This window comes from Hemiscyllium ocellatum, chromosome 1 (assembly GCF_020745735.1).
Source record: "Hemiscyllium ocellatum isolate sHemOce1 chromosome 1, sHemOce1.pat.X.cur, whole genome shotgun sequence".
Classification (NCBI taxonomy): Eukaryota; Metazoa; Chordata; class Chondrichthyes; order Orectolobiformes; family Hemiscylliidae; genus Hemiscyllium; species Hemiscyllium ocellatum.
This window is the reverse complement of record NC_083401.1, coordinates 23,027,160-23,042,438: the sequence shown is the minus strand read 5'-3', so window position 1 is coordinate 23,042,438 and position 15,279 is coordinate 23,027,160. Positions and strand designations below refer to the sequence as shown.

General features: G+C 42.7%; 1 protein-coding gene across 2 annotated transcripts in view; it reads right to left on the bottom strand.

Moving 5' to 3' along the window:
- LOC132825231 (histone-lysine N-methyltransferase Smyd1-like) overlaps window positions 1-15,279 on the bottom strand; it is a 68,382-nt gene that overhangs the window by 30,663 nt on the left and 22,440 nt on the right. For both annotated transcript variants that reach the window (XM_060840351.1, XM_060840418.1), the window contains exons 2-4: window positions 11,995-12,171; window positions 5,483-5,696; window positions 180-310 (exon numbers count right to left, since the gene is read on the bottom strand). In XM_060840351.1, the coding sequence (XP_060696334.1) occupies window positions 180-310; window positions 5,483-5,696; window positions 11,995-12,171 (522 nt within the window). The remainder of the gene's footprint in view (window positions 1-179; window positions 311-5,482; window positions 5,697-11,994; window positions 12,172-15,279) is intronic.

Below are 15,279 nucleotides of genomic sequence, written 5' to 3'. Positions count from 1 at the left end.
ATGATATGCTAAGGCCAAGTTAAAATATAGCACAGAAACAACACATTTATATCAATATAATTCATATTACACTTGACTCACCAATTTGTTTTCAGATGGATTCCACCTTCCCCAAAAATAATAATGCTCATGCAACTATGTTTAACCCCTTATTCTAATTATCATTTTTTTGTACTCACTTGCCATTGTTCAGTATAACTGTGCAATTTGGCCAGCAATCATGATTTACAAGACAGAGGTTTGGAAATAATCCAACTCCCACAGCTTGCAATCCACGTTGGTCACTGATGGTAAAGCCATTGCAGTTTATCTGGACAATTAAAAACATGAGCTGTTAAATCCTGTGTTAAAAGTGGCATTAAATTCTCTTTCTAAATTATTGATCACATTTCTCCCTTTTTAAAGAAAATCTTGCATTTATATAGCAACTTTCAAGACCACAAGGCATTCCCAAAGTATGTTGCAACCAATTAAGTAGTCTTGTAGCACAACAAGGATAGAGAACATGGCAACGAATTTGTAGAAAGAAAGTTCTTCTCATATTGTGTAGAGCCACATGATCTGTTTTGTGTGAGTAAACCATCTATTTTGGCCAAATACAAGAGAGAGCTTAATACAAACTTGGAAAATGCTGGAGGAATTCAGCAGATCTGGCAGCATCTGTGGAGAGAGAGAGGTGCATGTTTTGTGTCTGATATGACTCTTCCAATTGGGCACACTGGGGTTGGGGAAGAACGTAAGAAAAATGGTGAACTGGCAAACGCTGAAATTGTGAATTAATTACTGAGTCCTAGAGACTGTGAAGGGACCAAGTAGAAAATTAAGATTTATTGGAACACTCTAGCAAATCCAAGAAATGTTAGCATCAGAGCAAAAGTGGTTTATTGAAATGCTAAATAAATGGGAGGTCATCCCTACACAGAGTGGAGGTATTCTGCAAAATGGTCACCCAGTCTTCATTTAGTCTCCCCAGTGGAAAGGAGACTGTATTATACAGTAGACTAGATTGAAAGAAGAGGCAAGTAAAATGCTGCTTCACCTGGAAGGTGTGTTTGTGCCCTCGGAGAGTGAGGATGGACAATGTGAATGGGCAAGTTTCCACCCTATGCAATTACATAGGAAGATGCCATGGGGGAGTAAAGAAGTGTTAAGTGGACTTCAAAATCCCCCAACCCAGAGTAGGTTTCACTTCCTTGCCACCCATAGGCTTCCTCCAAATGTTCAACATGGAGGAGCATAGAGTCAACAGCCAAAGGAGGATTACATCGTAATCAGTAGGAGGTTTCCTTGTTCATGGTTAACCTGAAGCATGAGAGCTCCAGAGTCAATATTGAGAACACCCAGTGTGACTTCCTCCAACAGTATAACATTGTGCTGAGTCTGTCTGCTAGTGGGACAGGATATATCCAGGGCTGGTGGTGTCAGAGAGCTTGTCTGTAAGGTGTAATTCTGTAATTTGACTAGTCTTTGGGACAACTATCCAAGTTGTGGGACTAGCCACAAATGTTAATAAGTGGGACTTTGTTGTTTTTGGTGCCCAGGGTGATACCAGGCGATCCATTGGGTAATTCCTTTTCTCCCTTCTAATGGTTGATACAATTAAGTGGCTCGTTCGGCCATTTTTAAAATTCATTTGAGAGACTTGGGCGTCACTGGCTGGCCAGCATTTATTGCTCATCCCTATTTGCCCTTGAAAAGATGGTGGTGAGTTGCCTTCTTGAATCACTGCAGTCCATTTGCTGTGGGTTGACCCACAATGCCAGTAGGGATGGAATTCCAGGATTGTGACCCAACGACTTGTCTTTTACAGTTCCAAGGTCAATGTCGTGCTCTGTCTGGTTTCATTTCTTTGTTGCGACTTTCTAGTGATTGATACAACTGAGTGGCTTGCTCGGCCATTCCAGAGGGCAATTGAGAGTCAACCACATTGTTGTGGCTCTGGAGTCACATGTAGGCCAGACCAGGTAAGGATGGCAGATTTCCTTTCCTAAAGGACATGAGTTTTTCTGACAATTGTCAATGGTTTCATGGTCATCAGTCGACCCTTAACTCCACATTTTTTAAAAATTGAATTCAAATTCTACCATTTGCTGTGTTGGGATTCAGACCCCGGAACTCAGATCATTATTCTGGGTTAATAGTCTAGCAATAATACCAGCAGGCCATTGCCTCCCCCTTTATTTCAGATGGCAGGTAACAATCAACTACATTGCCGTGGGTCTGGAGTCACAAGTAAGCCAGACCAGGTAAGGAAATTAAATCACCTTCCCTAAAAGATGTTAATGAACCAGATGGGTTTTTGTGACAGTTTTGTTACGGTCACCATTGTATGTTTTGTGGTTGGACTCGTTTTGATCTCACTCTCAGTTTTATGGTGATGCTCCAGGGCTGAGAACAAACTGATTTGTCACAGATGCCTACTATAGTCAAAGACTTTTACAGCCTCACCATTCACACAGAATTTATTTAGCATCTAAATTAAAACTTTGATATGCATTACTAATGGTGTATCCTGCAGTGGTATTGAGCAGGAGATGGAAGATCAGTTAGGTTGGATAGGTTTCTCTCAGTCAGTACAGACACAATGGTATAGTGGATTGCTAAAATGTAAAGTTGAGTATTTTCAAGGGCAGATTCTGGGCCCTAAAGACCATCGATTGAAGCCTAATCATTAAGTGATCCAAAGGTGAAAGCATAAGTCTTCCTGTTTCAATTCTAGTGGGGTGGGCACTGTGGGGGGACTTCATCACGGGATGGATTCCAGGAGTCAGAGACAAGGCCGAGGGTTGGGCTTGATTTTCAAGTGGAGACCCCTCAGTACCTATCCCTGCCGATCAGGCAAGTGGCCCTAATTTTCTGACCAGCCACTTTTCAGGGAATGCAAGTCGTCGTTCTGGTGGTGACTTGAAGTCCTTAAGTGGTCATTAATTCAACTCTTCAGGCCCCCAATTATTGGCAGGCCAAGACAGTTTCCAATAGACCTTTTCACCCAGTGCTTAACTGCTGAAGTGGCCAAAATGGATGTCTTTCTAAAAATAACTTACTCAATTATTCATCCTTGTCATACATCCAGGGAGAGGGAAATTCAACCAAATGTGCTAAATAACATCCATCTGTGCCAAGAATTGTCAATGTTTCTGAAGTACATGAAGCAAGGTCCACACACAATGACAAAGACATTTTCAAAATATTAAGAAACTTTTGTATTATGTGAGTTACATTCCATTTACCTTTCATATCTAAGTCATCAGGATTTGTAAAACAGCATTCCTCTGTAAAATTTGCATTGCAGGTGGTTTGGTTATGGCCACAAGTTGGTGCTAGGATAATCAACTTCATTTCAGGTAATTGGTGAATATTTATAAGGCTGAGGAAGATAGCTTCCTGATTGACAGGAGAGTCAAAGGGCAAAGGAGATAGACAGGAAGATAGAGTTAAAGGCTTAATTAGATCAAATGGCAGAGCAGGCTCATGTGTGGATGGTCTAATCATGCTCCTGTATGTTAGTGTATGAAGTGATGTAAAATACTAGTGCATTGTACTGATGTCACAGACTCCAGGAAATTCTGAGGCCTCATGACTGTATGCACTGAAGCAGAACTGGGATCAGTTCCTCACAAGGGATCCTAACCTAAATTCCCAACAGCCTCATTCCCAATCTCATATCAGATTTCTAGTTCAATCTCCTGAACCAGACACAGTGGTCTCTATGTGAGATTTCCTCTTGTGAAATTTTCCTGCTCCTCGGATGCTGCCTGAACTGCTGTGCTTTTCCAGCACCACTCTAATCTAAACTCTTCTGAAATTGTACCAATCTGTGCTGCGGGGTAATCCCACGGGAAACTCTTGCAGGTCCTTTTCCAAGACTGAATTATTCTATCACCACCTGTAGGTGGCGCAAAGAGCACATTTGTACAAAGAGAAGGGCAAAGTCATTCAGAAGTGTTGGAATGCAGCAGCTAACTCAAAGGCAGTGAAACACACTCACTTCCTCGTTTATATTACCTAATTATTGATCCAATACATTATTCCCAATTTCTTTGATAAATTCTTCATAATACCTGAGAGCAATTACTCCACTTTTGCCTATATCCCATATATATTACCCCAGTATATCCTCCACGTTTTCTGAATAGCAAGGGTACTTACAGACCATCCTAAAATTCAGTGCCAGTATGTCCTTGAAATTACACACACCCACACCACCCTGGATATTCCGAAGACCCATTCCAACATGTGATATAGCTTGAACTGCCTGACTGCCAAACTTTCGCACTATTTTCTCCAAAACATTTTTCGCTGAAGTATCCACTCAATCTAGTCTGCTGCATTCGCTGCTCACAATGTGGTCTCCTCTCCCCTCTGCTTTGACCCCTTATCCTGAGGAATTATATCTAACTCCTCCTTGAAATCATTCACTATTTTGGCCTCAATGTTTTGGGGTCTGCAGCACAGAATTCCACTGGTTCGCCACTCTCTGGGTGAAGACGTTTTTCCTTATTTCAATCCTTAGTCTGTCATCTCTGGTTCTGAGTTCCCCAGTCATTGGGAACATCCGTCCTACATTAACCTTGTGGAGTCCTGTTCAAACTTTATAGGTTTCTGTGAGATCTCCCCCTCTTTCTTTTAACTCCGGCGAATTCAGTGTTAACTGATCCAGCCTCTTTTCTATGTCAGTCATGCCATCTCAGGATTTGGAGATGCCCATGTTGGACTCGGGTGTGAGCTGAAAAATGTATTGCTGGAAAAGCGCAGCAGGTCAGGCAGCATCCAAGGAGCAGGAGAATCGACGTTTCGGGCAGAAGGTCTTCTTCAGGAATGAGGAGGGTATGCCAAGCAGGCTAAGATAAAAGGTAAGGAGGAGGGACTTGGGGGAGGGGTGTTGGGAATGCTATAGGAGAAAGGAGGTTAAGGTGAGGGTGATAGGCCGGAGAGGGGGTGGGAGTGGAAAGGTCAGGAAGAAGATTGCAGGACGCGAGCCACGTTCTCAACAGACACATCCCTGACCTGCTGCGCTTTTCCAGCAACACATTTTTCAGCTCTGATCTCCAGCATCTGCAGTCCTCACTTTCTCCTTGGACTGGGGTGTACAAAGTTAAAAAACCACACAACACCGGGTTATAGTCCAACAGGTTTATTTGGAAGCACTAGCTTTCGGAGCGCTGCTCCTTCATCAGGTGGTTGTGGAGGACACAATTGTAAGACTCAGAACTTTTGCTATAAATTCTGTGTCTTACAATTGTATCCTCCACAACAACCTGGTGAAGGAGCGGCGCTCCGAAAGCTAGTGTGCTTCCAATTAAACATGTTGGACTATAACCTGGCGTTGCGTTATTTTTAACTTTATGCCATCTCAGGAATCAGTCTGGTAAATCTTCTCAACTTTGTGCAGCATAATACACGTGTGACATTTATCACTGAAAGTCATTTTTAGCAGTAACTTTGTTTAACAAGCTGCGGTCACAGTTTCCACACGACTTACCACGCCAAATATATGGGATATGGATTGACTGTCAAAGTGCTGATCATTTGAGCGCCAATACTTGTGCAAAACTTCAACGTCTGACATGAGCTGCCTCTTCTCTTCCTCACTCAGGTCATCCACGTGATCCTGGAGATCCGCAAAGGATGAGAGACGGTCTTCAGAAACATTGTCTCCCTCTCTCGCCATTCGCCACAGAATACGGGAAGCCAGCCTGAAAGCAACGCCAAAATATCGAGTCATTTCTCCAGCAGAGAATGCTGAGAGGGGATCTGATTGGGGTGTACAAAGTTCTGAGCAGCATAAGCAAGGTACAGAGAGTAGGACTTCTCCCCTTCATAAGGGGCACAGTTTTAAGATAAGGAGTTGGAAGTTCAGAGGGGATTTGAAGAAAGATTTCTACACCCAGAGGATTGTGGATATTTGGAACTCACTGCCGGAGAGACTGAAACCCTCAAGGCATTTAAGAACAATGTAGATGAGCATTTGAAATGCCATTGAATACAAGGCTATGGGCCAAGTATTGGGAAATGTAATTAGAATAGATGGATGTTTGATCACCAAGGAGATGGAAAATTATTGAGAATCTGATGGAAAGTAGAATTGAGGTTAATCTTACTGAATAGTTTCTGTTAAAAATCACGCAACACCTGGTTATAGGTTATAGTCCGATAGGTTTATCTGGAAACACTAGCTTTCAGAGCACTGCTCCTTCATAAAGTAGCTGTGGAGTAGGATCATAAGACACAGAATTTCTAGCAAAAGATCAGTGTCATGCAACTGGAATGATATATTGAACAGATGTACATTGCTGTTATGTCTTTCGTCTTTTAGAATGGGCTGCAGGTTTTAATTAATATGTAAATCCCAGAACTTCTTTCTAGTCACATTCTCGAGATAACTTAAGGTTTTATAAAGAAAGGTGACATCTTGGCTCAGACAATGAATTAAAGGTGTGACTCTGTCTGTATCCCAAACTTGAGCCAAACTGGTTCTATTTCCAAAGTAGAAATTTATAAAATGTTACATGGATTGACTGCCTGCAGATTGTGTGCTCTTTAAACAAAATAGAATGTATCTGCAACTACAATTCTTCAACTGCAAATTCACCTCATAGACTTGTGTGTGTGTGTGTGTGTGTGTGTGTGTGTGTGTGTGTGTGTGTGTGTGTGTGTGTACGTGAGAGTGTGTGTTTGCGTGTTCGCATACTTGGTAGAGTGTGTGTGTAAGTGTGATGGAGTATAAGCCTGTGAGAAGGTGGTTGTGTTGGTGTGAGTGTGTGGGGATATGTGTGCATGTGTCTAACAGAGAGTGTGTGTATGAGAGAGCATCTGAGTGAGTGTGGGAGTATGTTCAATATATCATTTCAGTTGCATGACACTATGATCTTTTGCTATAAATTCTGTATCTTACGATCCTACTCCACAGCTACCTCATGAAAGAGCGGTGCTCCAAAAGCTAGTGCTTCCAAATAAACCTGGTGGACTATGACCTGGTGTTGTGTGATTTTTAACTTTGTCCACCCCAGTCTAACACCAGCACCTCCACATTATTGAATGATGGAGCATGCTCGAAGGGCTGAGTGGCCTTCTCTTGTTCTTTGTTCATGTGCCCAAATGACTGGCAGGAGCACTACGGGCCGAAGGTCCTTATTCTATGCTGTTAAAAGCGCTATAACTCCATCAAATCACTTAGCACAGCGGGTTCGTTGAGACTATGGCAGTGTTTGAAAGGTGTTATCCAAATGACACCAGGTCTCTGTCCCTGCCTTGTAGCCCCCAAAGTAATTCACCCTTAAGTATATGTAACCAGTTAGCTTTAGAACATTACTGTTGGATTTGCTTCTATGCTACTTTCAGGCCTGGTAATACACATAATAGTAATTATTTCAACAGCACCTTCCAAATGCAAGATCGCTACCACTTACATGGGGAAGGGTATCAGATACAGGGGAGTACCATGAGCTGTCAGTTCTGCTTGAATTGGTAACCCTAAGTTTATTGGGTTAACCAAAACGAGAAACAAAAACCTTGGTAAAAAGAGTCAGTAGGTCAGAAGGTGACCTAGCCATTAGATGGTTCCTGGGACTTCGTAAGAGCTTCCTGTGTTTTCTGAAAGGATATGTGTGTTTACAGCTCAATCAGTGATGGATTAAAGTGGTGATGCAGAGGGTCTGGCTCAAGTTCTGTTTACAGCAGACACAGGGCACTAGCTGTGAACCTTCTAATCACCTGCCATTGTTACAGAGTGCTGCAGTAATATCATTATGGGTGATTGGATGACATGGAAACTATAAGGAAATAGCTGGCACAAGCAATCCAAACAGACTGGCCTGAGGTCACGGTTTGTTGGGTTGGCCTGAAGTCAAGGTTCATTAAAGTCGAGAGATAACCCTCTTTCTAGGAGAAACAAGCAATTTTATTAACAAGATAAAGATTAACTGGACCATTGAAGAAATTATACTCTTGTAATGTTTGCCAGTGGTAAAACCTATCAGTCTCTGAAGATTGGACAGTGTCACACAGGCCACATTCATGGAAAAGGAACCTGTGCCTCAGAACAATAGTTAGCTAGCTCAGGAACAGAGGTGATCATCTGTTTTGTTCTGATCCTCAAATAAGCCCATGTATTCTGCATCACTTGCAATTGTAAGCATTGTACCATCAGCTTGTGACATAGTAATATTATTGCAGTATTTTGTCATGCACCTTGCTTCAAGAAAGAGAAATTCGGTATTCACTGTTGTTATAACTGCTTTGGAATATTGATATCGAGTATAGATCCAACAGATCAGGCAAAGTGGGAATAAAACATTTCTCAAAACACTCATGTTTCAGACTTGGGAATACACCACTGTCTCTTTATTGTTGCTGGGTAAAAATCCTGGAACTTATCCTCTAACAGTACTGTGGGTTTAACTACACCACATACATAGAATCTCTGTAGTGTGGAAGCAAGCCATTTGAGTTCTCAACAACAATCCCAAGCGTATCCAACCCAGAACCTTCACACTACCCTATCACTGCATTTTCCCATGGGTAATCCACCAATCCTTCACATCCCTGGACACTATCGGGCAACTTAGCATGGCCAATCTACTTAACCAGCACATCTTTGGACTGTGGGAGGAAACCGGAGCACCCAAAGGAAATCTACATAGACACAGGGAGAATGTGCAAACTCCACACAGACAGTCGCCTGAGGCTGGAATCAAACCCAGGTTCCTGGCGCTGTGAGGCAGCAGCGCTAACTGCTGAGCTGCTGAGCCACTGTGCCTCCCACATGAACTATGGTGGTTCAAGAAGGCAGCTCAATAGAATTTTCTGAATGAGGATTGGGTAGTCAACCTTGGCCCAGCCACCAATGTCACCATCCTGTGACTGGAAAAAGAATTCATTGCATCACAGGAACAGGGCATTCAGCTCCTTAAGTCTGTTCCACCATTCAGTGAGATCATGTCTAACCTGTGTCCCAACTCCATATACTTGCCTTAGCCCTATATCCCTTAATACTTTTACAATTAACAACTGATCCAACATCAATTGCATGAAAGAGTTAGACCAAAGGGTTTGTTTCCTTGCTGTATATATCTATAACCCTATGACTCTCCCACCCTTTGTGTGTAGAAGTGCTTCCAAACATCTCTCCTGAATGATCTGCATCCCTCATTCTAGAATCCCCAACCAGTGAAGGTATCTATCTATATTTACCCTGTCTTTTCCTGATAATGCCTGGAAGATTTTGATTAGGTTACCCCTTAATTTTCTACATTCTAGCATAGACCAGGCAAAACCGAGCTCCGGAAATCACACAGCACAGACCTTCTGTTGAGCAATGTTACCTCTTGGATGATCCCTACACTATCAGGAATCACAGGGCTGGGTTAGGATAGCATAGACGGGAATGGTCATGCATTTGACATCATCCTGTCACTCATCCTGTCCCCCCATCTCACCCCCATCTTAACTGATTTTGCATCAAATATGGAAAAGCTGCCACTGCCAACTACCAAAGGCATAACTAAGATGGCAAAATCATGGCCTGATAAAGTCATCCAGATCCATGTTAATGCCAATGTTACCAACAGGATCAGAGCGCTCTTCCTGGCTTAACAAGGATACCTTGCTCTGCCCCTCACTCTTCTCGTAATGCAATTCCTCTCAGTGGCTCCCATGTCCTAACTAAGCTTTTAAACTTTGCTTCACACCCAGATCAAACTGCTGATGCCTGATCAAAACTGACACGATATGACCGCCTAGTTTCACTTTCCAGAATCTTCATCAGTATCTTCATCCTTCAGTCATTCTGCAGCTCTTGAATGGATGCAATGTGAACACCAAGCCCAGGAGACTAGGACCTGTGGACACAGCCTTAGAATTAGAGGGGGTAAATTCAGAACAGAAATGCGGAGACATTTCTTCAGGCAGAGAGTGGTGGGCCTGTGGAATTCATTGCCGCAGAGTGCAGTGGAGGCCGGGACGCTAAATGTCTTCAAGGCAGAGATTGATAAATTCTTGATGTCACAAGGAATTAAGGGCTACAGGGAGAATGATGGTAAGTGGAGTTGAAATGCCCATCAGCCATGATTGAATGGCGGAGTGGACTCGATGGGCCGAATGGCCTTACTTCCACTCCTATGTCTTATAGTCTTATAATAACTGGTGACTTAACCTAACCAGGAATCCTCAGCCACACAGGTAGCTATGATATCGTCATGGCGAAGTAGGCATTTCCTACCTAACTCCTACTCCTGCCTCAACCGCATAGTCCCACCAGCTTCTCGGGAGCATTCTGTGCAGTTCTGGTCATCACATTACAGGACATACTCGCTCTGGAGAGAGTGTAGGGAAGGTTTACTAAAATGATGCCAGGGCTAGAGAATTGTAGCTATGAGGAGAGGTTGGAAAGATTGGGATTGTTTTCTTTGGAACAGACAAGACTGAGGGGGCGACATGATTGAAGTATGGGGGAATAGAGATAGGGTAGAAAGAGGAAGTTATTTCCCCGGTGGAGAGTTCAAAAACTAGGGTTCATAGATTCAAGCTGAGTGGCAGAGGATTAGAGGGGACATGAGGAATTTTGTATGCAGAGGATGGTGGGTGTCTGGAATTCACTGTCTGAGTTGTTAGTGGAGACAGAGACCCTAAAGTCTCTTTAAAAAGTATCTGAATCTGCATCTTAAGCTGTGTTCAGGAAGATGGGATTAGAAAGTGCAAATGAGTGTCTTTGGGTCAGCATGGACAAGATGGCTGAATGGTTTTCTTCTGTGCTGTATCATTTCCATGGTTCTCTAGATAGAAAATTGAATATTATTGTTCACCAACCACCACTCTACCATAAAACAAGTTCTCTAAAACCAGATAAGGAATGGCCTTCATAGTGAATGGAAAGATGGCTGGATAAAGGGGACCCTATTAGAACTGCCAGGGGCAAAATATGTCAATCCTTATTTCTCTAAGACCTGAGTTTAATATAAAATTGATTGCTTTTATAACTATGCTCATTACTACTGGGAATTTGCAAAGTTGAGTTCCCTTTTTCAAAATCTCCGATGGAAAAGATTAATTTCATCTCAGAGTTTTTGAGAGAAACAAATAAAAGGTTAGGAAAGGATCAGGTAGTGCTATAAGCCTGCCTAATTAAGCTTTACATGGGCATAACAGTAATGTCACTGCACTAATAATGCAGAGGGCTTGGCTAATGCTTCTGGGACATAGGTTCAAATCTCCTCATGGTCTCTGGAGGAGTTTAATTTCAGTGAAAACTTGTTTCAGTGATGGTGACAATGTAATTACCATCAATTATTGTTGAAAACTTGTTTGGTTCACTAATACTCCTAAGGGAAGGAAACCTGCCATCCCTACCTGGCCTGGTCTACTGTGATTCCAAACCGTTGCTTGACTCTTCACTGGCCTTTGAATAGGCCTCACAAGCTGCTTTGTTCGAGGGCCATTAAGACTGGGCAGAAAATGCTGGCCTTGCAAGGTATGCCCACACGACATTAATAACAAAGATTAAAAAACAACTCTCGCAACCTCCTGAAAGAGCAAAGTTAAGAAGCAAGCTAAAATGATGTCGCCCTTTGAGGAAACAGCCTGGGAAAATTCCTCTCCAGCCTCCTCAGGCAATCAAGTAAGGTCTTGGCTAACTCAAACATGTCACTCTATTAAATCATATTTAAGATAGCAATAAAAGGAATGTCTTCTGTCAGGGGGTAGTGAATCTGAGGATTCAGACCAATGGGCTGAATAGTCTGCTACTGCTCCTATGATCTATGTTCACAGTTTATCCCAAATAAATGGAAAACTCCTACTTTGTTTTGAGGACCTGCTCTGAGTGCACCATTCAGTAGCTGGAAAGTGATCATTCTCCATGATTAGTAATACTTCTAGACTTTTGATCTGAGCTATGTATTTAAATATGCGATCTCCACTCTATCCACCCTCCCTTCAATCCCTTTAGCCTTTCGATGTAGCTCCTGCAAGGTGGTAAGAGCAGCATCTCAGACTCACCTGACAGTCTCATTGGTGGGCTGGCCATAGTTCCTGGTGGCGACACACTCGTTCTTGTGCTCGGTCCATGCTGCTCTCTGACAGGTCCGGTCACAGTAGTGTGCAAACTTGCACTGTCCACAACGATGGAGTTTAGCTTGCTTCTTGAAACAGCTGTGGCACACTTCATATATGAGGCTGTCATGAGGGAAAAAGAAATTAAAACACTCGTCTTTTAGTTTCCGATGTCACTGAAATCGCACAAGCAGGGGCAATTACTGTCACAAAGCTGTTACAAGGAAAGGTGATACTGGGATGGGTGGCAATATTGAGAAAAGGGAAACTGGTTCGGCCTCAGCTAGGGTTCAATTTGGGGCACTGTGCTTTCAGAAGGATGTCAAAAAACTGGACCTTGTGGTGTTATCCCTAGACTATTGATCCAGAGGTGAATAATTATTCTCAAAGTGGATATTTGATGTGGTTTCCTTGTGGCTCCCCATCCCTTGGGCACAGACAACAACGAGCACCATGGGCAACACCATGGGCAGCACCATGGCTCAGTGGTTAGAACTGCTGCCTCACGGTGCCAGGGACCTGGGTTTGATTCCAGCCACAGGCAACTATCTGTGTGGAGTTTGCACATTCTCCCCATGTCTGCATGGGTTTTTCCCGGTTTCCTCCTACAATCCAAAGATGTGCAGAATAGGTGAATTGGCCGTGCTAAATTGCCCATACTGTTAGGTGCATTAATTAGGGGTAAATATAGGATAGGTAAATGTGTCTAGGTGGGTTACTCTTCGGAGGTTCAGTGTGGACTTGTTGGGCCTAATGGCCTGTTTCCATACTGTAGGGAATCAAATCTAAAACTCAGATTTCTATCGCACCTCTTGTGAAGTTTCATCAGAGTGTCAATCATGGTCAATAGTTTGGAACTTGGTAACATATAATTCCCATCCATTTTTCAAAATCCCTCTATGGTCCTAGCTCTCCCTACCTCCCCTGCATCTACAAACCCACTGAAGATGCTGTTATACTTCATTACCACTTTTTGGCCAAGCCCTCAACCCAAACTCTGGAGTTTCCCTCCGTAAACCTCTCGCTCCTTGGTAATTTGTTTAACAAAACTGCAAGGTGAGTGATTAGAATCCTGCTGTTAATGTTTTCCAGTTTTCAGGATAAAATTTATATTTTTGTTAACAAGTTTTAAGATGCCCCTAACTCATTAGCCAAACTTTTGATCATCTCTCCTTTGCTTTCCAAAGCGTCTCGGGGTTTTGTTTATCAATTGACACCCCAAAGAAATTTCTTGGAAAGTTTCACAGCAAGAGGTGTCACAGAAATCTAAGTTGTTGTTGTTTGCATCCAAGGAACATTGAACCTCATCAAATGCCCGCTTTGCGAATATTTAAGGTAATATTGAATGAATGTCCTAATAAAAACTCCAGCAAGCACCCTTCAGTCATAACTGCACATTCCCGTTCTAAAAATGAACGTCAATTTGTCTTCCTGTCTTTTTCCATATATAGCAACAAGCCAGGCTGTATTCACTCTGCAGGCACTGGTGCATGGTTAGTGTAGAATTCTCTTAGTTGACACGAGCTGATGTATGAAAGCCAGAAAGAGGTAGATAACAAAGGCTGTGCAGGGGATCATATTACCGTGTAAACCATCATCTGTTCCCCTGTCTACAGTTCCAAGCGTTTGGCCTCGACTTCCCAAGATTAATCTATTCATGGACAATGTGGTTCGCCACTGCCTCCTGCAGGTTGTCTGAGACATCGCCATATGGAAAACAATGGAGGCATTCCAGGCTCTCCAAGTTTCTGAATAATTCAGGAAGGTACGTTTATCAAATTTACTGACAACCCTTTGTTGGGTAAATAAGTTGTAAAGAGGCCATAAGGGGGTCTATGAAAACATACAGATAGGCTAAATGAGTGGTGAATGGAAAATGGTATACAATGAGAGAGAATGTGAAATTGTCAATTTGACAGGAAAAATAAAAAGGAAGCATATCATTTAAATGGTGAGAAATTACAGAACTTTGAGATGCAAAAGCTCTGGGTGTCCCAGTGCATGAATCGCAAACAGATGAGACGGCAGACACAGCAAGTAATCAGGAAAGCCAAAAGAATGTTACCATTTATCTCGAGGGGAATTGAAGACAAAAGTAGGGATGTTAGTCTTCAGTTATAGAGGGCACAGGGTGAGGCCACATCTCGAGTATTGTTTACAGCGCTGATTACCTTCTTTCAGGAAAGATATTGGGAGCACTTCAAGGCAAGTTCATCAGAGTTCTCTATTCCAATTGTTTGCAAGCTTGCTTTAAGCATTCTGTTCCAGTGGTCCCTAGTGGTATTATCACTAGAATAGGAATCCATGTACCCAGTAATGATCTCGGATCTGAGGTTCAAATCCCTCCATAGCAGATGGTGGAACTTGAATTCAGTAAAAATCTGGAATTAAGATTCAAATGATGACTGTAAAAGCATTGCTGATTCTCAGAAGGACCAAAAAAAACCTCATCTAGTTCACTAATTGTCTTCAGGGAAGGAAATTGCCATCCTCACTTGCTGTACCTGCATACTAAACTTTTTTTGCACTTATTTCTGGTCTCCCCATGACAGGAAGGATGTGGATGCTTTGGAGAGGGTGCAGAAGAGGTTCACCAGGACGTTGCCTGGACTAGAGGGTATGAGCTGTGTGGATAATCTAGAAAAACCCGGATGGTCTTCTCTGGAGCAGCGGAGGCTGAAGGAAGACTTGATAGAAGTCTATAAAATTATGAGATGTATAGATGGTGTTGACCGTCAGAAGCTTTTTCCAAGATTTGAAATGTTTAAAACTAGGGGGCATGCATTTAAGGTGAGAGGGAGAAAATTCAAAGATGATGTGAGGGACAAGTTTTTTTTACACAGAGAGTGGTAGGAATGTGGAACGCATGGGCAGAGGTAGTGGTGAAGGCAGATACAATGGTGTGTTAAAGGGACTTTTAGACAAGCACATGAATATGCAAGGAATGGAGGGATATGGACCGAGGGCGGGCAGATGGGATTAGTTTAATTTGTCATTATGTTTGTCATAAAATTGTGGGCCGAAAGGCCTCTTCCTGTGCTGTACAGTTGTGTGCTGCATGTTCTCACCTGGTCTGGTGTACATGTGACTCCAGACTCACAGTAATGTTGTTGATGCTTAACCGCCCCCGGGCAACTAGGGATGGTCAATAAATACAATAGTAGCCAGCAACTTCCATATCTCAGATTTAAATAAAAATATACCTCTCTGTCCCATATCATTTAATACTCT